This window comes from Muscardinus avellanarius, assembly GCF_963383645.1.
Source record: "Muscardinus avellanarius genome assembly, chromosome: 1".
NCBI lineage: Eukaryota > Metazoa > Chordata > Mammalia > Rodentia > Gliridae > Muscardinus > Muscardinus avellanarius.
This window is the reverse complement of record NC_137786.1, coordinates 95438094-95464423: the sequence shown is the minus strand read 5'-3', so window position 1 is coordinate 95464423 and position 26330 is coordinate 95438094. Positions and strand designations below refer to the sequence as shown.

Sequence of the window (26330 nt, the reverse complement as noted above, 5' to 3'; positions counted from 1 at the left end):
ACTACTACTACTACTGCTACTGCTACTACTACTACTACTACTACTACTACTACAACAACAAAGACAATGGCAACGACCACCACCACCTTGAATTTCATACAGCAATAATCAAAACGCAAGTAAAGTTTGTAAAATATTTTAACCACTCTCAGCTCACCCATATTCCCCAAATAAAACATAAAATTAATTTGCCAAAGCTCTCATCTATGTAATGTTAAGTATTAGCTTTAAATTACAGTCTACATAATAACATATCAGACTGCCAAATTCACGGACAGGTTGATATTTATTTGGAAGAATTAAATGGTAATTTTAAAAAGCTTCCTTTCACTCAGGATGGACACAGTGCCTAAGAGTGCCTGTAGGCCTGCCAGTGTTGAAGATGATAGTCATTTTACCTACCTTGAGTAATGATAAGATAAAGAGCTGCCTCCAGATAAAGGACACAGAGGGATTAATTCTGGCAAAAGGAAATCTCCTCACTGTAGAGAAAGTCAGGGCCAGTGGAGGAGCACAGAGCAAGCCAATGCTAAGAAAAGAAACCTGATTTTATGAAGCAATACTCACGTGAGATGCTCCCCCAAAATGCTGCAAGTGAAACTACTAGACTATCATGAAAGAAAAGTTCTAAATGCAGCATCAGCTTCCATTTTAAGAATAATTTCTATTAAATTAACAGGGTCATACCACACAGACATAGAAAAATAAGTCCTTAAATTCATCTGGAACAAAAAAAAAAAAAAAAAAAAAAAAAACAGAATAGCCACAGTAGTTCTCAGCAACAAAAATCATGCAGAAAACACCAGAATACCTTAACTTAAAACTATATTAAAAAGCCATAATAATAAAAAGAGCATGGTATTGGCACAAAACCAAATACATAGACCAATGGAGCAGAACAGAAGACTCAGAAACAAATCTTAACACAGCCACTTGATTTTGACAAAGGGGCCAAAAACATACATTGGGAAAAAAATAGGCTGTTCAAAATATGGTGTTGGAAAAACTGGTTAACCATATGCAGAAAAATGAAAATAAGCCCCACTTTCTCACCCTGCACAAGAGTCAACTCAAGATTGATCAAAGACTTGAAAATCAGACCAGAGACCTTGATGCTTCTTGAAGAAGGCATAGGTCCAACACTGCAAAACTTAGGCACACATAAAAACATTCTCAACAACACCCCAAAGGCACAAAAAACTAAAAGGCAGATCAATACATGAAATTGCATTAAAGTAAAGACCTTCTGTACAGCAAAAGAAACTATCAAGAAGCTCAACAGAGAACTGACAGAATGGAAGGAAAATTTAACACCTATTCCTTCGATAGAGGACTAATACCTAGATTTTACAGAGAACTCAAGAAATTCAGCACTAAAACAATAAATAACCCAATCAAAAATTGGGCAAGTGAACTAATAAGACACTTCCAGAAAGCAGAAATTCAAATGGCCAATAAATGCATAAAACTTGCACCTAACTCCAACTAGAATGGCAATCATTCAAAACACAATGTTGGTGAGGATGTGGAGAAGTGGGAACTCTAAAACATTGTTTTTAAGATTGCAAATTAGTGCAACCACTTTGGAAAAAAGTATGGAGGATCCTTAGAACAATGGGAACAAACTTATCATATGATGCAGAAATACTACTTCTGGGTATCTACCCAAACAAATGGAAAACAAACTACCAAACTAATGCATGTGTATCTGTGTTCATAACTGCACAATTCACCATAGCCAAACTATGGAACCAGCCAAGATGTTTTACAAAACTATGGATTACAAAACTATGAGATATGTACAAAGTGAAATTTTACCCAGCCATAAAGAAGAACAAAATCACATCATTTACAGGGAAATGGGTTGAACTGGAGAAATTATGCTAAGTAAGTCAGTCACAAAAATTATAAACCAGATGCTTTCCCTTATATGCAGAAGCTAGGGAGAAAATGGGTCATTAGAGGAACTAGACAAAGAAGGAGAAAGTATAGATGAGCAAATAAGGTGACTCAAATGAGGGGAATGTGAGGGAGTAAGAGAGAAATTCTCTAATGTACAGGATGCACATTAAGAAACATATCAAACTCAATCAGTAAGCCAAGCAATGAGAAGAAAGGAGTAGAAGGAAATGGGGTGAGAATTGTGTAAGGGGTAATTGGGCAATGTGTGTTTGTTTTGTTTTTGTCTCACACTGTTGCTAGTTCTTTTTATTTTAGTCCTTTATTTTTTAATTTCTTTTATTCTCTTTCTTATTCCTTTTTTTCATTTGGTTGGTTTTTTTGGTTTTTGATTTGTAATTGTTAGTTTTTATAACTTGTTGTTACTTTATTCATGTTTGTTGATCCTTCCTCCCATTCCTTATACAAACTTCCTCACTCTAGTCTATCTACTCTCTTCTCTCAAAACTTTTATTTTTTCCCTTACTGTATCTCCTTGTTTTATATTCAATGTATTTCATATTTCCATACTTAAATACTCTACTGAGTATAAGAGGCCTATTGTCTAACCTCTCATTCTCAATCAGATACTACCTTATTATACTTAAATTCTTACTCAACCTAATCATATCCTCTACTTTACCTGACTCCTGTACCCATCACACCAGCTCCTCCTCGATGACCCGACCCTCACCATTAAAAAACTCACTCTTATCTGCTGACACCTCTAAATTCCTACTAATAAGATTGGATCAGACAAAGTACCCAAAAAAGACAAGATGCTAAGACATCAGAAAGACAAGTCTGAGAACCTTAAAAATATAAGAACTAGAAAGAGTGAAGAAATAAAAAGAATCATGAATACTGACCTACAAGAAATAAAAGGGAGAATTCTGAATCCTGATCTTCAATATGATGAAAGGCCTCAAAGCAAGTATACAGGAAATAAAAGAAAAAATGGAGACACTAAGAAAGAATGAGAAAGAGGTCTGGAATGAAATGAGTCAATAAATGAAATAAAGATAGCGATAGAAAGAAATTCTGGAAGATTAGATGAAATGGAAAATAGAATATCACTGTTACAAGACAGTTCATTCAGAACCGAAAGAACAGTCAACAGAATATAGAAGGCATTACAGCAACAAAACTTAAACATCCAACAACTATGGGACAATATGAAAAGTCCTAAATTATGGATAAAAGGGATTGAAGAAGGAATAGAGTTACAGATCAAGGGTATTTGTAAACTCTTCAGAGAAATAATTTCAGAGAATTTTCCAAAAATGGAAAGAGACTTGGACGTATACATTCAGGAGACATACAGAACACCGATAAGACAAGAGCAAAGAAGCATCTCCCCATGTCATGCAATAATCAAAATGACCAACATAGAGGCCAAGGAAAGAAACTTAAAAGCAGTTAAAAAAGAGAGAATGGATGATATATAGGGGCAAAACAATAAAAATAATCCTAGACTACAACCCAAGTCATGAATGCTGGGAGAGACTGATATGATGTGATCCAGACTCTGGAAGAAAACAACTTCCAATCAAAACTGCTATATCCAGTAAAATTATTATTCAAAATTGATGGAGAAACAAAAGTTTTTCAAGATAAGCAGATTCTGAAAAAATTCATGAATTCAAAGCCAACATTAGAGAAAATACTTAAAGAAATAACCCATAAAGAAGAAAAAAGAAGCAAATTCCAGAACCAGAGAAGAGATGAAGTTGATCAACAAGGCATCTAAGAAAAAAAGAAATAACATTATACCAAACAGAAGGTAGAATACAAAACAATAGGAAACAAAAATCATATTTAAATAATAATTCTGAATGTCAAAGGACTTAACTCACCAATCGAAAGACACAGACTGGCAATGTGGATTAAAAAACATAATCCGAATATAAGCTGTTAGCAAGAAACTCACTTACAGCCAATGACATTCATAGACTGAAAGTAAAAGGATGGAAAAAGATATATAATGCAAATGGAGACCAAAAATGGCCAGGGATAGCAATGCTGATATCCAATAAAACAGACTTTAAGCTAAAGAACATCAGAAGAGACAAAGCAGGATACTGCCTTTTATTAAAAGGAACAATCCACCAAGAATATATAAAGATAGTAAATGTTTATGTCCCAAATGTGGGTGCACCCACATTTGTAAAATAAACTATCCAGGACATCAGATCTCAAATAGAACCAAATAAAATAATATTAGGAGACTTCAACACACCTCTCATGCTACTAAATAGATCTTCAAGGCAAAAGATGAGTAAAAATTCTTCAGAACTAAAGAAAAGTATAAACCAAATGGACTTAATAGACATATACAGAATATTTCAACCTGGAACAGCAGAATGCACATTCTTCTCAGCAGCCCATGGAACCTTCTCCAAAACAGATCACATCCTGGCTACAAAGCAAGCACCAGGAAATTCAAAAGATGTAATATAATTCCCTGCATCTTTTCAGACCACAATGGAATGAAAGTAGAAATCAACAACAGGAAGACCAAAAGAAACTTTGTTTTCTTTTGGTGGTCCTGGGGTTCCTGGAAGCCCTTCTATCTCTGCACTACACTCCCATACCTATTTTATACTTTTTTATTTGTGGAAACAGGATCTCTTAAGCCAGCACGGCTGGCTTCGAACCTGCACGATACTCCTGTCTCTGCCTCCCAAGCACGGGGATTACAAGCGTGCGCCACCATGCCTGGCCCAAAAGAAACTATTTAAATACACATACATTGAATGATAAACTACTGAATGATGAGTGGGTAAGATCAGAAATAAGGGGAGAAATAAAGAAATGTCTGGAATTAAATTAAAATAGAGACACAACTTAAAATCTATGGGACACATTGAAGGTGGTGCTAAGAGAAAAGTTTATAGAATTGAGTGCCCACATAAGAATAGAGAGTCTCCAAGTAAGCAACCTAATAACACATCTTAAGGACCTAGAAAGACTGCAATAGTCTAATCTCAAAGCCAGCAGAAGGAAAGAAATTATTAAAATCAGAGCAGAAATAAATGAAATAGAGAACAAAATTTAAAAATTTTTCAAATAATAAACAAAATAAAAAGCTAGTTCTTTGAAACGATTAATAAGATGAATAAATCCCTCACCAAGCTAACCAAAAGACAGTAAGAATCAACTTAAAGTATTAAAATCAGAAATAAAAAAGGAGACATAACAACAGTATGAAAATTCAAAGGATTATCAGAAACTATTTTGAAATTTATATTCCAATAGAATATAAAACATGAAAGAAATCGATAGATTTCTAAGCACATATAACTTACCTAAATTGAACCAAGAGGACATAGCAAGCCTAAACCAACCAATAGCAAGCAAAAAAAAAAAAAAAAAATAGAAACAGCAATAAAAATTCTGCCAACAAAGAAAAGCCAGGGTGTGATGAGTTTCTAGCTAAATTCTACAAAACCTTGAGTGAAGAATTAATACCAATACTTCACAACTTGTTCTGAAAAATTTAAAGAGATGGGATTCTTCCTAATTCCTTCTATGAGGCCAGTATTACATTAATCCCCAAACCAAGTAAAGATACCTCAAGAAAAGAATATTACAGACCAATATTCTTGATGAACATAGATGCAAAATTTCTAAAAAAAAAAAAATACTAGCTATACACATTCAAAACAATATCAAGACAAAAAAAATATCAAGACAATTGTACACCACAACCAAGTTGGTTTCATCCCAGAAAAGCAAGCCTGGTTCAACATATGCAAATCAATACACCAAATAAATAGAACTGAGAACAAAAACCACATGATCATATCAATAGATGCTGAAAAAGCATTTGGTAAAATCCAACACCCATTCATGTTAAAAACACTGCAGAAAACTGAAATAGAAGGAACATATTTCAACATCATTAAGGTAATATACAATAAACCCAAAGCCAACATCATATTGAATGGGGGAAAACTGCAAAAAATTCCTCTAAAATTAGGATCAAGACAAGGATGCCCACTATCACCACTCCTTTTCAATATAGTCCTCGAGACTCTTGTCACAGCAATAAGCCAAAGAAATAAATCAAAAAATTCACATAGGAAGAGAGGAATTAAAACTATCCTATTTGCAGATTACATGATCCTTTATCTAGAAGACCCAAAGAACTCAACCAAAAGACTACTGAAGCCGGGCGTGGTGGCGCACGCTTGTAATCCGCGTGCTTGGAAGGCATAGACAGGAGGATCGCGCAGGTTGGAAGCCAGCAACGCGCGCTGGCTTAGGAGACCCTGTTTCCAAATAAAAATGTAAAAATAGGTCTGGGAGTGTAGCCCGGAGGTAGAAGGGCTTCCAGGAACCCCAGTACCACCAAAAAAAAAAAATAAAAATAAAAATAAAGACTACTGAAGCTGATTAACCAATTCAGCAACATTGCAGGATACAATATCAATATAAAGAAATCATTTGCTTTTCTATATGCCAGCAATGAATCTACAATGAATGAAGTAAAGAAAAGAATTCCATTCACTATAACCTCAAAACCAAGAAAATACCTAGAAATAAATCTAACAAAAGAAGTAAAAGATCTCTACAATGAATACTATAAAACATTAAAGAAAGAAATTGAAGACGACCTTGGAAGATGGAAAGATATTCCTTAGTCATGGATAGGTAGAATAAATATCATCACAATGGCCATTCTGCCAAAAGTGATCTATAGATTCAATGCAATTCCTATCAAAACACCAAAGACATTCTTTAAAGACCTAGAAAAATTACTCATGAATTTTATGTAGAGAAAGAAAAGACCCAGAATAGCCAAAGCAATTTTCAGCCATAAGAATCATGTAGGAAGCATCACAATCCCTGACTTCAAATTATACTATAGAGCAATCATAGTAAAAACAGCATGTTATTGGCACAACAACAGGCAGACTGACTAGTGAAACAGAATAGAATATATAAAAACAAACCCACACACCTACAGTCAATTGATCTTTCACAAAGTGGCCAAACTCATTCACTGGAGAAAAGATAGCTTTCTCAACAAATGGTGTTGGGAGAACTGGCTATCCATTTGCAGAAAGATGAAACTAAATCCTTACCTCTCACCATGCACAGGAATCAATTCGAGATGGATAAAGACTTAGAAATTAGACCAGGGACTGTAAAGTTATTAGAGGAGGGCATAGGGCTCAACACTCCAACATATAGGCACAAGCAATAACTTCCTCAACAAGACCTCCAAAGCATAGGAAATTAAAGAAATAATTAATAAGTGGGATGGCATCAAACTAAAACATTTCTTCTCATCAAAGGAAACCATCAAGAACCTAAAGAGAAAGCCTACAGAATGAGATAAGCATTCTTTAGCAGCCACCACTCAGATAGAGGGCTAATATCCAGAATATACAAAAGACTCTACACTAGCAAAACAAATAACCTAGTTAAAAAAAAAAAAAAGGGCAACTGAACTGAATAGACACTTCACGAAGAAATACAAATGGCCAATAGATAAATGAAAAGATGGTCAATATCATTAGCCATCAGAGAGATGCAAATCAAAATTATGCTGAGATTCCATCTAACCCCAATCAGAGTGGCAAGCATAAAGAAGTCAAATAACAACAAATGGACTTCCGGGAAGATGGCGACCGAGAAAAGCGGGGCTTAAGAGCCCCGCTAACAACCAATCTCCATTACCACAAAACCAGCGCCTTTCATAGCCAGAAAACACCATCACCAGAAAAACAAAAAAAAACCACCAGGCTCCAGAGAGAAAGCGGACTGAGAACAGAGCTCAGGGCCACAGAGGAGACACACGCACCCGAGGACGCGGCAGCAGCGCCATACTGCCGGCGGCAGTGGCGAACTCAACGGACGGCTACAGCAAGCCGAGGTGAGCCACTGCAGAACAGCCAGGCGGGATTTCTCCACGCAGAGAGCGTCTAAAGCTCCCAGTGGCCGAGCTCAGCACACGCTGCAGGGATTCAGAGTGGAAATCAAAACCAGAGAAGAAAAAATACGCCAGCCTCACGGCCGAGGGCATGGCAGAGGCGCCATATTGCCACCGGCGGCGGCAGCAGCAGTGAATTCACCGAGTCCAGTACAGCTACATCTGCGTACTCAAGAACAGTGAGTCAAATTGCGGGCCACAGAGGAGAAATCCCAGTACTGTACCTCCTGGGACTTGACCCAGTGAGGGAGTGGTGGTAGCAGAGATATCACACCATAGGAGAACGTGCAACCTGGCACCCCCCATAGTTTAAAGCAGCCTCTATCGACTCCCTGGGTCGGAGAATCTGTGATACAACCCAGTAAAGGAGTAGTGGGGTCTGAGATAATACAGACTCGAGATCCAGAGCACCTTAAGTGAAGTCATAGTGACCTAAGGGAAGAACCCAGAGAAGGCACAAACCTCCGAAATCATGGGAAAGAGGAATAACACTGGAGTAATGAATGCGCACAACCCCACAACATCAGAACCCGATAAAACAGAAAATCAGAGATTTCTAGAAGATCAAATCAGGAAAATAACTGTAGAAATAATAGAGGTGCTTCGAAAAGAACTCAGAGAGAGCCAAAAAGAGATAAAGGATGCAATTAATGAAGTAAAGGCCTCAATTCAAAGCACAAACAACCGATTAGAACACATGGAGAACAGAATCTCGCTCTTAGAAGATGATCATTCCAAAAATGAACGCATACTTTCTAATCTAGAAAAAAATATCCAACAGCAGGAATCTGACATGGAAGAAATATGGGCCCATCTTAAGAGAGCTAACCTAAGAATAATTGGAATAGAGGAGGGAAAAGAAAGTGAAACCAAAGGGATCAACAATCTCTTCAAGGAAGTAATAGCAGAAAATTTTCCAAATATAGAGCAAGAGGTCGATACACAGATCCAGGAAACTTATAGAACTCCCTTTAGACAGGATCAGAGAAGAGGATCCCCACGCCACATAATTGTCAAAATGACCAATGTGGAAGCCAAGCAGAGAATCTTAAAGGCAACAAAAACAAAGGGCCAAGTGACATTCAGAGGCAAACCAATTAGAATCACTCCAGACTTCCCAAACCAAGTCATGAGAGCCAGAAGGGCTTGGAGTAACATATTCCAAACTCTGAAAGAAAACAACTTCCAGCCAAAAATTTCCTATCCAGCAAAACTTTCTATCAAATTAGATGGAGAAATAAGAAGCTTCCATGACAAACAGAAACTGAAGGAATTTATGTCTTCAAAAGCAGCGCTAGAGAAAATACTCAAAGAGATTAACTACAAAGAAGAAATAGGTAACACTCATCAGAACCAGAGAAACAAGATTTTCCATCCAACAGACAACTAAGATTGGTTATCTGTGGAGATTCATTATTTTTGTTAGTCTTTACCTATCTCTAAATGGTATTGTTTGCCTTTATTGTTGTTAATTTTTAGGATTTCTAGTTGGAATATTAATATACCTTCAGATATAGCATTTGGAAATATTTTATCCAATTCTATTAGTAACTTTTAACTCTGTTTACATTGTCTTTGGATATACAATATTTTTTTTCCCTAGGGAGTTTGTATATTCTTCTGTTGCCTGTGCCATTGAAATCATAACCAAGAAATCACTGCCAATTTCAATTTTGTGAGGTTTTATGACCCAGATTTTCTTCTAAAAGTTTATAGTCTTAAGATTTATATTTAGGTCTCTTATCTATTTTGAGTTAATACTTGTATGTGGGTTTAGGTAAGGGTCCAATTTTATTCTTTTCCATGTAATTATTATTTTTCAACAATATTTAGTTAAAAGATTATTATTTCCACCACCAAATGTTCGTGGAAACCTTGTCAAAAATAACTTGACAATATAGGGAAGAATTTAGCTCAAGGCTTGTATTTAACTCCAATGGTTTATATATCTGCCTTTAGAACAGTATTACACTGTTTCAATTATTGTAGCTTTATATGGTTTGAAATCAGAAAATATATATCTGCTAGCTTTGTTCTTTTTCAAGATCGTTTTGGGTATCTAGAATTCATATTCCATATTAGGATAGATTTTTTTTCTGAAAAATAAATATATTAATATATGATAGTTTCACCTAAAAAAACAGAAAAATATATGCTCTGGTAAGAAAGAAAGCAAAAAGAAATATTGAAATGTTATCTTTAAGTTATCAAAAGCTTGGTATCAGACAAATGAAACTGTTATGTGAGATTAACATTTTTAATTTTGGATAAATTGCTATAATACTAGATGTCAACCACTAAGCCAAGCATGGGAAGGAGGGATGGGGAGGGAATGGGGTGGGGATTGGGTGGGGGCTGACTGGGCGATGTGTGCATGTATATCTACAAAAGTTTGTATCCCAGTAAGATGTATGAATACAGTGCACCAATAAAATAAAATTAAAAAAAAATTAATTTAAAAAAAAAAAACAAAAAAAAAAACAAAAAAAAGAAAAAATCTAAGAGATGAATTATAATTAGTACTTAAAAAAAAAATGCTGGCAAGGATGTGGGGAAAGAGAAACTCTTTACCACTACTGGTGTGAGTGCAAACTAGTTTAGTCACTATGGAATTCAGTGTGGAGATTCCTTAGAAAACTGGGAATGGATCTACTATATGATCCGGCTATCCCACTGCTGAGTATCTTTCAAAAGGGGTCAAAATCAGAGAACTACAGTAACATATGCATACTCATGTTCACAGGAGCACAATTCATAATAGCCAAAATATGGAACCAATCTAGGTCTCCATCAACAGATGAATGGATTGCAAAATTATGGGAAATAAACACAAGGGAATTCTACTCAGCTGAAAAACAAAATCGTGTCATTCCAAGAAGACAGAAAGACCTGGAGAATATTACGTTAAATGAGATCAGCCAAGCACAAAAAGAGAAGGGACATGTGTTTTTTCTAATATGCCCAAACTAAAGCTGGGCATGGTGGCGCACACTTGTAATCCCAACATTTGGGAGGCTGAGACAGAAAGATCGCACAGGTTCGAAGTGAGCCCCACCTACTTAGTGAGATTCTCAGCAACTTTGTGAGACCCTGTTTCCAAATAAAGTATAAAATAGGTCTAGGAGTATAGCCCATAGGTATAAAAGTCCCTGGGTTCCACCCCCAATAACACACACACAAAAAAAATATGCCCAAACTAGGGAGTATTAGGGATATCAGAGGGACTTCAGATAATGGAGGGGAAATCTCAGCAAAGCTAGAAAGGAATGGTAGGAGAGGAAGAAAGCTGAGGTTGATTAATGGAGGAGCTATATTCACATATGTATAAAAGTTTGAATGAAACATGGTTAACTTGGACAGCCATTGTTGGGAGGGGGAAGGGGAAGTAGGGGGGAAAAGGCACCAAGCACAGTCTGAATGTATGCCATTTTCATTATGATTCACATAAAAAAATAAAAAAAATAAAATTTAAAAGAGTTAAAACTATTATAAATTGCCTTATCAAGATTCAGCCTGAGATTTCATGTTTAAATAATTACAGGACATAATAATAAAGCGGTAAATTTATTTATTTTCCTTAAACCATTAATAAAACAAGGATTATACTATAGGAATAGAAATATTCCATAGAAGCCCTGATGTCTAGTAATCAAGTTACTTCAGCCACTCCTAGCCTACTCCTCAGCTCATTACTCCACTAAAAAAACCAAAATAACCTCTTTGAGGCAGATGACCTGTAATCTCAGTACTTGAGAGGCTGTGACAGGAGGATCACAAGTTTGAGGCCAGTGTAAAGTAACTTAGTGGAACCCTGCTTCAAAATAAAAAAAAATCAAGGGCTTGGGTTATAGCTCAGAGGTAGAACACCCTGAGTTCAGTCTAAAGTATCACAAAAACAATAATAAAAACTTCTTGGTCCCTCACTGCACATGTTTTCTCAGAGCAGCTTCTCACCTCTCCTTTCTCTCCCTTCGTTATCTCCCATTTTCCCTTCTGAGCCTTTCCCTCTCTGCCTTAGCATAATGAATACTCATAAATGTCATTACTATTTGACTTCACTAAAATTGACAAAGACATTTCGGCTGTCTCATCATTTAGCTACTGTGAATAATGCTGCTAAGAACATGTGTGCATGTGTACTTGTTTCAATGCTTGTTTTCAACTCTTTTAGGAGAGCAATTGTAAGTCCATGTTTAACTTTTCCATAGTAACTGTCCTGTTTTACATTCCTACCAAAGTGATTAAATATCATGTACCTGTGAGATTAAAGTGCTAGAAAGTACTTGTCCCTTAACTCTTCAAATATATTTTCTAACCCTATCTCTCTATCTCCTTGTCTTAAATTCTAATTATGTGTATGTTGGACCATTTGGTATTATCTTATAATCTTTAATGCTTTGCTATACTTTTCACTCTTTTTTTCTTTTTGTTTCAATTTAGATTATCTTCTATCAGTCTGTCTTCGCCTCTCACTGATCTCTTCTTCTCAGTGTCCAGTCTATTTACTAACAAGGCAATCTGATGAATTTCTCTGCTCTTCAGTTCCAGCAATATTATTCTGGTAGCAACCATATCTCTGCTGAAATTCCCCATCTTTTTCATACACCTTTTCATCTTTGCACTAGTTTCCTCAGCATTTTTGTAATAGCTATAACAGAGGCGGCTGAATTAAATAATATTTACCTCAAGGATTGGGCACACCCTATATTTCCCATCAGGAGGCTGAAGTTAAAGAAATAGTTAATAAAATAGGGCTTGGGGTGTAGCTCTGAGGTTGAAAGCCCCTGAGTTCAATTCCAGTACCAAAAAAAAAAAAAAAAAGTAAGTTGGCTCTGCTTTTTGTTACAGTATTAATTTGAACCAATTATCACCGGGTAATTCATGCACTAAAGAAGACATCTTTCAATCCTAGTACCCAATTTGTAGCCTTTGCAAAATGACTGCCCACGCTCTACAAACTACCAGAGTACCCTGAACAGAATGCTTGGGAAGGCTTAACTTTTTTTTTTTTTTTTTTTTTTTGTAAGTAAAAGGCCAGAGTGCTCAGTTTTCTGCTGAAAACCACTCTTCTCCTGGGGGAAAAGCCACTCACACATGGGCACACTACTCTACCTTTTCGATGTGTTTCATTTGGAATCTCTCTCAAGCGTCCTTCTCTGATTTCCTGTTTCTCTTGGTGAAAACACATGAGTCAGAGTTGGTAGGTGGATGATGCCTTGCTCTGGGATTGGGCTCCTCTGCATTCTAACCTGTCATACCAGCCTGTACACTGTTGTTATAACAAGTTTGCCAAGAACTTGTTGGGAGAGCTGTGGGTAGAGCTCAGTGGCAGCGTGCTTGCCTAGATGCACAATGCCCTGGATCCATACCCAGGACCACAAACACAAGACAAATTTTTGGTATTCATCTCATACCATGGAAGGAAGTAATCAGGAGTCTGTTTTTTTCCAATAAAAGACTGCTCACTTTTTGAACTTAGGTTCATATAAGTTTCTTTTTTTCCTTGGTTCTCTGAAAAGCTTATTAAAAACCATTATTTTGTACTTTATCTGCCTTACTTTGGTTGTTAGGAAGAAATGGTAACTCTTGTCAATTTCTATATCCAAACTGGAATTCATATGTATTTTATGAACACAAGTAACCCACCAGTCCTCATTTTATTTACCTTTATTTATAAACCAAGAAAACACAAAGAAACATTTTAAATGTCTTCATTAACACAAAGGCCATTAATTTACCAAGTTACACACTTGATTTGGGGTTTCATTTTCTTTGGCACCCAATTACCATACAACTAAAGGCTTTATTCCTAAAATGGTAATTTAAAAGATTAAAAGCCAGAGTCTCAAAATTTTTATTTCTGGTTTTTCTTCCTCTTGATTGTTTGAGGGTAGTAGGAAGGATTATTTTATTGTTTTTGTATCTTTTACAGAGAACTTCACAAAGACACTATAGAGACTACTAGGAACACATTCGTTTCATTTTTGTAAATGTTTTAAAGTTTCTAACTTTATCTAAAATGTTTCCTGGATGGTTTGTTATTTATAATCCTAGTACAGCACATGTACTAATCATCTTCTTATCTGTTCTGAGCTCCTTTTATTACTGGAGAACTAATAACTGGGAACATTTGGAGTTTCAAGGCCTCAGTCAAGATTTTATTTATTAGAATGGCATCAGAAACCGTAGAGCCTAAAAAAATTTTAAGACTTAATAAAAGCATAGAAAACAACAATTTTTAAACAAAGAACTATGATAGTCATTATATTGTACTTGCTTTAACAACAAATACAATCCTGCCAGGAGATATATTTTAGAAAGAAATTTGCTTCTAAGTGCTTGCCCTACTCTCAGCTATTCTGAGAGAAACTTCCATACTGTGGGACAGTGTCACCTCCCGCCTGAAAAAGAAGTCACTATAGCAGTTGAGCCTAGAAATGAAAACAGACCAGTGGTGATGGTGTGGTTTGAAAGTTTGGATGTATCTAATTATAAGAGTGAATAAACTTTCCTGCTTTATCTAATCTGATTTGGTAACTGTTATACAAACTAATACAGTATACATTTCCCCTGATGTCAATTCGTAATTAAAGATTTCCAATAAATAATTTCAAATGTGCATTGTCATGTTCACTGCAGAGCTATTCTCAATATCCAATTTAAGCTAATAAAAATAAACTAAAAAGATCCAAAAGATGGTTTGAGTAAAAGATAGATACAGAATCAAAAGTATTTACCTATCATTTATCCTTTTGGTTTATTTTATAACTTTGATCATACTTTCTACTATTTTCATTCTCTTTTGTAAAAAAAAAGAGCAAAATTAGTTTATAATATATGTATATATAAAGAGAGAAGTAGATTTACTTTCAAGAGAGATGCAATATAGCTGGAATAAATCTGCTAGAGAATAATTTAAAATTGAGCATCTATAACAATAATATTAAATTGTATACTTAGAAAGGTCTATCTGAAATATGAGATGGACAGAGAAATATGTTGTTTTCTCTGACAATAACAGCCCTTAAAATGAGTTTCTTAAAATGTTTTATTCTTATGAAAAATATTAAATCTTACAGTAAACAATTTAATTCACCCTCATACATTCTATTATTATATCAGCAAACAATGAATTATATGTACAACTTTAAAAAATTTTGTGAGTTGGCTGCCAATCAGTAGGGGCAATTAGGTCAAAACAATTAGGAAAACATTTACAAAGGCAAGATGTGGTCCATATTTTTAAATACTAGTATCTGCCACAGGATCTAAACTTATACTAAAACTCTTCTACCATCATAAGCTTTGTGCCACCACAAGATCCTATATCTATAGACAATATCTTCTTCAATTTTTTTTTGTAGTGCTGGGGATTGAACCCAGGGGATTTCTAACTCCAAGCTACATCCCTAGCCCGAATTTTTATTATTTTATTTTAAAACTGGGTCTCACTAAGTTACAGACAACCTCTCTAAGTAGCTGAAGCTGTCCATGAACCTGGATCCTCCTGTCTCAGCCTCCCAAGTAGTGGGATTACAAGGGTGCATCCCCACACCCAGCGATCCAATACCTTCTAATACACACAAATTAATAGTGAAAACAGTAAAAATGTACTGAATTTTATCTATTTTCACCAAAATCTTATTTATTCCTTAGGTAAGATTAAGGTTACATGTGGCAAAAATGTCTAAAATTAACCTACCCAAACAAAGACTTTCATATTTCTCATGAAATAAGAAATCTGTAAAGTAAGCAGATCAGGGTTGGTGCCAGTTACTCCACAAGAGCCTAAGAGCTTTCTTCCAGCTTTAAGGGAATAAAAAAATTTTTTTTTAGCTGGGAGAGATGGCGCAAGCTCGTAATCCCCAGCGCTTGAGAGGCTGAGACAGGAGGATCAAGAAGGTTCGAAGCCAGCCTCAGCTGGTTTAAGAGACCCTGTTTCCAAATAAAATATAAAATAGGTCTGGGAGTATAGCCCGGAGGTAGAAGGCTCCTGGGTTCCATCCCCAATACCACACACACACAAAAATAATAAAAATTTAAAAAAGAACCTTGACCTAAATCTCCTTACCAACTACCACTCCAGAATTTATATCATTTTTATAGATCAATGAACATGAAAATTAAGATTTTGAATAAGTCTTCCACCTGAATACTAAAGAGATGAATAAAGAGGAATGAACGGAAATTTGAAAAATCTCGTCAGTGAAAACAATATCACACAACCAAACTCCACAAGCCTTGGAAACTGAGATGTTCACACACTGGTGAAGGAATACTAAAGAATTAAGGACATTTTTTCCAATGCTAAGTTATATAGAATATTGGAGAATGGGCAATCTTCTCTGGGAGAGGAAATTTGCAAATTTTCTTGCCAGAATAAAATTCCATGGTTTAAAAAATTTTTTGAGAAGACATGGAATTATAAGAGATAAATGAGAGAGGGAAGAGCCCACTGAAAAATGGAGGCATATCTACTACAGAATCAATATGTCATCCTACTAGAAAGAGAGCTGGTGGCCAGCAACAGAAGCATAGGTGGAAGAAGAGGGCTAAGGTTCACTGGAAGAAAACTAGGCCTGGAGGGATCCCAGGTGCAAGGGAATCCAAGTGAATCCCTAGTACCACAAGAAAAAATTAAAAAATAGTATCCAGGCATAGTGGTACACACTTGTAGTCCCAGTACTTGGGAGGCTACAGCAGGAGGATCACAGGTTCTCTGACAGCCTCAGCTACTTAGTGAGGCTGTCCACAACTTAATGAGACGCTGTTTCAAAATAAAGACTCAGAGTAGAGCTCAGAGGTAGAATGCCCAGATTCGATCCCCAGTACTACACACACACACACACACACACACACACACACACACACACACACACACACACACAGTGATTCTAAGAGAAAAGGAAGCCCTCCAATGATCAGCTTAGGAGTGCAGTCACTACATAAGCCTTGTGTGACTCCAAACATGAGTGACAACAGCAACATCTGAATGAGCGACTGATGATGATCATTGTTTAACAGTATGTAAGATTTGTCCTAAGTCAAAAATCTCATTATATTTAGGTCAGCATTAGCTAATAACCAAAGATAAATTTTCAGCGTTATGAATAGAAATTCACAGATATGAGAGTTTAGTCAATACTTACTTCTTTAATTGTTTTAAAATTCATGTCAGTGTGCACTTCTCTTATTAATATCTTTTTAAGGATGGTGGCCAATAGCCATCAACACAAAAACTCACCCATTTTCCTCTAGATAAAACTTATATTAAATAGTGAAATAATATAATTTTACTCATTTACAATTTATCTTAAACATAAACAGTAGAACCAATATAAAATAAAAAGAAAAAATGAATATAATTTAAGCAGATAAAGAATTTCAAAAACAAGCACTAAGAACATTATTTTGAGACTATAATATAAAAACAACATAAATGTAAACAGCAAGATATAAAAGGACCACAAAAATATTTAAAAAATGAAGATTCAAAAGGAAGCAAGATACTTTTTTAAGCTAAAGAAAATGTAAAGCTGGGCCAAGGGCACACAACTATATTCCTGGTACTTAGAAGGCTAACACAGGAGGACTGCAGGTTCAAGGCTAGTGAAAGGTGAAACAAGATCTTGTTTCAAAATAAACAAAGCTAGGGGTATAGTTCAGAGGTAGCCTCTGGGCCAGTCTCCAGTAAAACACACACACACACACACACACACACACACATACACACACACACACACACACACACACACACACACACGAAGGGAGGGAGGGAGGGAGAAAGGGAGTGAGGGAGGGAAAAAAGGAAAAAAGTGAACTGTATAAGTCACTAAATATGTGAGTCAATAACTTATGTATGGCTTCAAAAACATGTATAAAGTGATAAACTGGATAAGATGATCCCCATATATTCCATATACACTCTTTTTAAGAATCTATACATCAAGATAACACAAAACTTGTACATACAAATAATGACCCTTATATTGCAAATAGTATTTATACACTGAGTATAAGACACAAATATTTAGAACACTATAACCAAAATATTTAGTTGCATAACACTAAAACAGGACTTAGATGTCTATTTTGATTTTCAACAAAGATAGGAAAAAATTATGTGCAGTGATATAATCATCAGACATTGTTTTGTAGCATTTCCATTCTTCCTTGAAGGCCAGAAATTGAGTTAATCTGGAAGACAGCCTAAATTACAGGGGCAAAAAATTAAGAGACGTGAAAAATGCAAGCAATTAAGTTTAAGCTAAAAAATAACATGTAGATATAATTCTTTACTAACACAACAGATTTAAAAGACAGGGCTCTCTTCCTATTAATCATAAAATTATATGTTATATATTAAAAGATTAAGGATTAATGCATTCTGTGTTATTACAAAATTAGACTATAAGAATTGATTATGAAATTAGTATAGAACTATATAGTTATACATTATAATGAAAAGCTTTGTCAGTTATTATTACTAATTATTTAATAACTGTGTTCAAGAAAAATATTATCACTTTCCTTTGGTAACAGAAGTTGGAAACAAGGTTAAGTTGAGCTCACCAGCCAGTAAAGAAACTGAAATTTAGAAAATAGAAACCTTAATACCAATACCAATGTTAAACTAAACAATGTTCTGTCCTTCAAATATACAGCAAAATTCTACTTTGTTATTTTCCCATGGTTTGGAAAGCATGTGTTTTTCTCAAATCTGAAAAATGAATAAAGGAACAAATAAAAATGAAAAACAAACCATTTCCTTTTCTTTTTTTTTCTTCTTTTTTTTTTTTAATGGCCCTAGCTGGTATCTGAGTGATAGTATTATTCAAAGCTGTTCTACTACCAGATTCCATTCTACTGCCAGATTCTGTTCTACTACCAGATTCCAAAGTTAAAAAAATTTAAAGTTAAATTCCCATTTAAAGTAGCAACATAAAACAGGTGCTCCTCTGGTCTAGGATAATGTCTGGGTCTGACTGAAGGAGACCTGCAACAGCCTGTACCCTTACCTGATCTCTGTGGACTTCTGAAGTGGATGCCTCAGAGTTGGACATTAAAGCACACGTTTTACAAGCCTGGAAGCCAGAACTAAGTTCCAGCCAACTCTCATCACAATTGGGACACTTCATTTTGTGCTCCATCTCAAATCTAAGTTAGAGTTACCAATAGTGTGCCTATAGAAGTCACTTTGTCCACAGACCTTCCTGTCTGAGAGAAGAAAGAAAAAAAAAGCCAAGAATAGAAGAGGCGAAGACCTATCTCTCCTACTTCATGCTGTCTCCCCCTGTTGGTATGGAAGTGTACCAGTCTGTTCTAGATTAAAGGAACCACACCCAACACATTGTTGGTCTATTGAGCAAAGGAGAGGGAATCCTTGTGTGTTAAGTGAAGATCCCTATTTAAGAAATATATCTTTTATAATTGATCTTTTAAAATAAAATAACATTTTCTTCCTATACAACATAAATACATCTCCCCTTTTAGGTCATGGATCTCTGAGAATAGACCAAACATTCAAGTACTTCTTGAAACAGAATCTTACAACCAACTGTACAAGGAAGCTTTTCTAAAATCAAATGCTTTGAAATTTCTATTTTTTGAGGTATAAGTTTTCAATACTTTATAATTCTCATTTATTTGAAGGAAAAGAGTCTAAATTATGTTCAAAAAATCTCTAAGGTATGAATTAAATAAAGATTTTAAATTTCCTTGCAGAAAGAATATACTGAGCTTAACAACAGACAATAAGATGGCAGGGTAGAAAAAGAAATCAAATTTGGAATAAATAAAACCATAAGTGTTTAATATGAAAGAAGGCTCCTGTTTTAATAATCTGTTCTATAATAATTTGTTGTTATATAAATCTCAGCTTTTTTACTCATTTCTTAAAAAGAAAGTACTATGCAAGTAGTAGATACCAGATACTCTGTTCTGGCACTGTAGAGTATCCTTTCAAATGAACCAAGGCTCAAGGAACTTTACAAAATCAAATGAGAAGACAATGAGCACATGACACCTACTAGATAAGTCTTACTCAGTAAACTTTCCTGGATCACAATCTTGACATAAAAATTTCTTCTTTTAAGTCCATTGGCTCCCTTTCCAATTAAATGGACTATTTAAATTTTTTAAGCCATACCACTTTATAAAATTTCCACTATTTTTCATTTTGTGTATCTATTTTTATGTTTTGTCTATAACAACCATTCACTGTTATATATGTGGTGCTGGAGATTGAACCCAGAAGCATTCCACCTCTGAGCTAAACCCCAGTCCTATTTTTTTATTTTAAAATAGTGTCTCATTAAGTTTCTGAGGACATTGCTCAATTACTGCCGGCTGGCCTCGAACTTGCAATCCATCTGTCTCAGCCTCCCATTCTAAGAAAAATTTTATATTTAAAAAACAGTAACAGGCAGCATAGGTGGAAAGTTTCTTATGAGGGAGACATTGTTCTCAGCATTTGAGGTGGATTATATTACCTAATTCCTGCTCATAAGCCTTTAAGATAGGTTCTAATACAAGACCTAGTTTATAGATAAGAAAACTGAGGCACATAAAGTTAACTAACCTGCCTGAGATTAGTCGATAAGTGGCTGATGCAGGATTCAGATCTAAGCAACTGTGCAGCAGAAGCTATGCAATAACTATTATACTCTGCCTCTTGCGTTAGGTCCCTGCTCCATCTCACCGAAGACATCCTATTGCCAAAAAAAAAGAAGGCCCCAAAGGTGTACTAACAATATATCAATTCTGTATTTCTGCTTAGGTATTGATAAACTGAGAAAATAATGCTTTTGCTTCTCAATATTCTTTATTGGTCTCACTTACTTCTAGCTCAGTTTAAACCTAAGATAGAGTTTATAGCTGAATAAACTTACTTCCATTTTCTTATCTTTGTTTTTTTTTCAGTGCACCTTTATTTATTTATCCTTTCAATATTCACTGGGTGTTTGCCAGGTATCAGGCACTTGCCTAGGATCATAAAATTGCAAAACTTTAAGTCTGAGCACAACCTTGGATAAAAAATGAATGAAAATTAATGTTTATAGCCAAAGAGTATAAGTGTACAGCAGCTTCTTGCTTTGTACTCTAGCCCAAAGAAAAGCTAATTTTGGTGTTTCTCCTGTCATCATCTATACCCACTGGTTTTACCCTTTGTAGCTAGAAAGATGTGATATTATCTGGACACATCACTGGACAGTCTATCTTTCAGATCAAATATGAAAACAATAATCACAATGGATGCTATATTAGTTCCAAGGGATGCTATAACAGAGTACTACAAACCAAATGGCTTAGAAGCTTATTCTCCTTCAGTTATGAAAGCTAGAAATCTGAGATCACGGTACTGACAAAGCTCTGTTCCCCCTACCTCCTACAGCTCCTGGTGGGGCTAGGCTTTTCTTGCTGTGGCATCAGAACTTATTCTCTACCTCTCTTTTTACATGACCATCTTCAGGTTCCCTTCTCTTCTTATATGGACACCAGTCATATCGTATTCGAGCTTAACCCAACAACCTTACGTTAACTTGACCACACTGTACTGACTGAACTTATTTCCAAACAAGGTCCCATACACATGTACTAGACATTACAACTTGAAGATATCTTTTTGGGGATATACAATGCAAACAATAACATATGATCTTTAAATTCCATTTTGTTTATTTATGTGTTTATTTATTGTAGTTCTGGGGATTGAACTCAGTCCATGCAGATGCTAGGTAACTGCTCTAGCACTGAACTATATCTCCAGCCCCAGATGTGATAATTGATTATGGAGACATCTTGATCTTTACACCCATACAGTCAAATAAATACCCATTTATGCCTACCCTTTGATGTCTGATTTTAAATCTATTCTGGGCCATGAAAAAAAGCATAATTCTCATTTAATGGTAACTTAACAAGTAGTAACCTTTAATAAAGAACATTATCAAAGTCTTTTCTAAAACCTAAGAAGATTATTTATATACTCCATTACCTTCATATAAAAAGACTAGGAATAATGGTTGGGCATGATTTTGTCTATTGAAAATACTCCCTTTTCCATTGGAAAATTATTTCATAAAAATACTTGATGACTTTAAGTTATTATTATGAATTCAAAAAGCTTGTCAAAATTTCAAAAAATATTTAATTGCTTCGTCTCCTCTATGCAGTAATATATAAGTCAGAGAAAATAGCAGTAAACATAAAAGGAAAAGCCTATCTTCTTAGCACTAGTTTGGGGAGCAAGCAGGGGTGGTTAGAAAAGAAAGTAGATAATAAAAGCATGCATACATAAAAACAAATACCATAATGAGTTAATATACTAAGAAACACACATTAGTATTGAACACATGGAAGTGCTTAGACCTTAAGTAACGTTAGCCAACAAAAGAGTAGTAGTTTCATAGAAGTAGTAATAGTAAAGATTGTAGACGTGCTTTGTAAGAAAAGAAAAAAGGCAGTAAGAATAATAATGGCAGTATGTGGGATCATAAAAGGTCTCTTTATAGCCAGAGTAGTCAGAGAAATCTCAAAAAGCATCATTTAAATGAAAATGATGAAAAGAAGACATAAAGAACAGGGCAAGAGTATTAAAGGAAGAGGAAACCAAAAGACATAGAGATGAAAAGAAGCTTGGTGTGCTCAAAGGATAATAAGACCAAAATGGCTAATGTGTGGTCAAATGAGAACTGGAAGATGATGGGGTCTGATGGACAAAGACAAGATCCAGTAGTTTAGGTGATAGTAAGAAATTCAAATTTTATCCTAGTTATTGAAGGGTCAAAAGGGTCATAAAAGCCAGGCGTGGTGGCGCATGCTTGTAATCCCAGCATTCAGGAGGCTGAAACCAGAGGATGGTGGTTCACGGACAGCCTCAGCTACTTAGTGAGGTTCTCTACAACACAGTGAGACCCTGTTTCAAAATAAAGAATAAAAAGCCAGGTGTGGTGGCACATGTTTGTAATCTCCATGCCTGGGAGGCGGAGACAGGAGGATCGCACAGCTTTGAAGCCAGTCTTGCTGGCTTAAGAGACTCTGTTTCCAAATAAAAAAAATATAAAATAGGTCTGGGAGTGTAGCGCAGAGGTAGAACGGTTCCATCCCCAGTACCACCAAAAAAATAAAAAGAAAGAAAGAAAAAATAAAAAAATAATAAGGCAGGGGGTGTAGCTCAGAGGTTGAATGCCCCTGGGTTCCATCCCCACACCCGCAAAAAAAAAAAAAAAAAAAAAGAAGGGTCATAAACAAGAAAAACAGAAGATCTCATTGACACACGAAGGATACTAATTATACAGAAAATAAAATGGAGGATGGGCAAAGGAGCCAGCAGAGCCAGCAGGTAGAGTAACTGAAGTAGTTCTGAACACAATTTATGGGGGATTTTACTGGGATGATCACAATGGAGACGCTGACAAAAGGTCAATTTAGGGGTATATTTTAGAGCTAATACCAAGAGAACTTGCTGGTGCGGTAGATGAGCAAACTGAGTAAGAGTGGACCAAAAGATGATCCTGGAGATCCTGGCTTGAGCAGTTGACAGTGAAGCCATTTACTAAGAAGTGGAAGACAGTCTGAGTGGCAGATCTGAAGGTTTTTAACAAGTTAAATTTAAGATCATCAGTACAACTACTTTGCTGAATAAAATAATCAAGTTCTAAGCCAGTCTTTTTTTTTATTGATGCACTGTAGTCATACATCTTAATGAAGTATAACACGGTGGAGGGATATATGCACTAAGTTAAATTCATATTAAAAGTGCTTTATTCATGGAAACAAACTATGATACCTTATATATGACACTAGATACAACAAAGAATTTAAAAATAAAACATTCTTTCTACATATTCAAGAACTATGCTTCATGGTGATAACTTCTGGTAGGCATGATAAAAATAGAAAACTTTTGCATATAAATTTCAAAACTATATATATTTGTTAAGTTTTCTTTTTAAAATATAAGGTGATTGAATACCTGAATTACAGAAATTTGACTTTTTCTGACACTGAGCTCCACCTGCTGGTAATTTCTTACCTTTGGGTATTAAACTATTAAGAGAAAGTAAAATAATGTTAAAGTAGAATGTAGTCTACAATATAAAAAGTACTGAAAAACCACATTTAGGAGACATCAGGATATCATTTTCTTTATAGCTACCATTCATGGAGCTTAGTTATATGCCAGGCACTGCTAAATATATTTTCAAACATTACTCAATTTTCAAAATACTTCCCTTAGGTTCCTAGGACTTGCCACTTTTCATCCATAAGGAATCCCGTGGTACTAGGGATTGAACTCAGGGGCATTCTACCTCAGAGCTACACTCCCAGCCCTTTTTTTTATTCTTTATTTTGTTTACTCTACAATCCTCTTCTCTACCAGCTGAGCCATCGAAGGTCTCACCAAGTTACAAAAGGCCTCACTAAGTAGCTGAGGCTGGCAGCACACCTGCGATCCTCCTGTCTCTGCTTCCCAAATACTGGGATTACAAACCTGGGCCACAATAGCCCTCTAAGGATTCATCTCATAGAGGTTACACAGCTTTTCCAATGGTCATATGTTAATAACATGAAGGATTCTAATTAAGGTTCTCTGACTATGATTCTGTTGGTTTAGCAACCAGACAACAATGTTTACATAAAATATAAATTTAAGTATCAGATAATTTTGAGCTTGAATCTGCCACTCTGATTCTGATTGATTTCCTTCATATTCTCAAGTTTAAATGTCCTTGTCTCAAAGGTAACGCCATGCAAGATTTTCAACAATAAATAAAATAATATGTTTTATGTCTAGCATATTTTGTGATATATAGTAAATAGTAATTAAGAGTTTGCTCCATTCTTTGGATAATTTTTCATAAATGACAAATTAGCACAACCTAATATATGAGACTTTGTACTACCAAATGCTAATGAAACAAATTAAGTGTCTCTCAAAGAATGGTCTTTGGGGAAATTTTAAATTGCAAATTGCAAATTGAAATTTAAAATTTTGAAAAAAAATTTTTTTGGTATCCAGGGGCATTCTACCTCAGAGATACACCCTTATACCTATTTTTAATTCTTTATTTTGAAACAGAACCTCACTAAGTTGTGGAGGGCCTCACTAAATAGCTGAGGCTGGCAGCAAACCTGCCATCCTCCTGTCTTAGCTTCCCAAGTACTGGGAGTACAAGCATGCACCACCACACCCTGCTTAAATATTGAATTTAATTAGATACTAGCTAAATTTGTTTAGAAAACTCCTCCCTCAGCCAAGCATGGTAACACACACCTGTAATCACAGTATTTGGGAGATTAAGACAAAAGGATCACAGGTTCAAAGCCAGCCTCTGCAACTAAGCAAGGCTCTCAGCAACCTAGTGCAACTCTGTTTCCAAATAAGAAATAAAATCAGACTGGGGGTGTAGCTTGGAGGTAGAATGTCTCCAGGTTCAATCCTAATACCAAAGGAAAAGAAAAATGAAAAACCATACCTCTAAAATGCCAAAATGAAATGTTTCAAACTATAGAAAAACTTTCAACACTCAAAAACTATCTTTAAAATTTATATAAAAATTGATTATACATAAATAAAAAGCTATGAAGTGTAATTAAGAATAATCAGTAGCAAAAAAAAAAAAAAAAGAATAAGCTGAGCGTGGTGGCTCATGCTTATAATCCCAGCATTAGGGAGGCTGAGAGAGGAGGATTGCGGTTCTCATACAGCCTCAGCTACTTAGTGAGGCTCTTTGCAATTCAGTCAGACCCGGTTTCAAAATAAAGAATAAAAAATAGGGCTGGGATATAGCTTGGAGATAAAATGCCCCTGGGTTCCATCCCCAGTACTGCAAAAAAAAAAAAGAAAAATGGATACCAAATTTTTAAAAAACATTTTCTATTCTGATAGGCAAAAATTTTGTTCACTATTGTTTCTGATTTGTATTTCTTTTTATTTTAGTAGGATTAAATGCTTTTCCATAAAAATATCAATAAGTAAAACACAAATATTTTAAGCAAAAGTTAAAAATTTTTAATTTCTTATTCATCATTAATATTTTTATACCTAACAAGTGACAAAATTTAATAATTTTATAGAGATTGTGTTTCTACAAATACAAAAATTATTTTTAATATATAAAGGATTTTCAACAACTTTCAAAGACAAGACAGGTCTTTAATTTTTTAATGAATTGACTAGCAAATGGTATTAATCTTACAGACCCATACTCAAACAAATATAGAATATCAGCAATTTAGAACTATTTGTATCAAATACAATTATTCATTAATATTGAAACTTCAGCTAAGAAAACTAGTACTAATTTTTTTTTTTTTTTTTTTTTTGGTGGTACTGGAGTTCCTGGAAACCCTTCTACCTCCCAGACCTATTTTTATATTTTCATTTGGCAACAGGGTCTCTTAAGTGAGTGCAGCTGGCTTCAAACCTGCGCAATCCTCCTGTCTT

The 26330-nt window shown here is 35.2% G+C and overlaps 1 protein-coding gene across 3 annotated transcripts in view; it reads right to left on the bottom strand.

The window, feature by feature from the left end:
- Nucleotides 1–26330, bottom strand: part of FER (FER tyrosine kinase) — a gene marked incomplete at both ends in the record, with an annotated part of 398115 nt that overhangs the window by 274691 nt on the left and 97094 nt on the right. Inside the window, one exon of one of the 3 annotated variants that reach the window (XM_080719604.1) lies at nt 18898–19029. The exons of the other annotated variants lie outside the window; for them this stretch is intronic. Within the exon in view, the coding sequence (XP_080575730.1) occupies nt 18898–19029 (132 nt within the window). Of the gene's footprint in view, nt 1–18897; nt 19030–26330 lie in introns of those variants that run through there. 3 annotated transcript variants of the gene reach the window in all.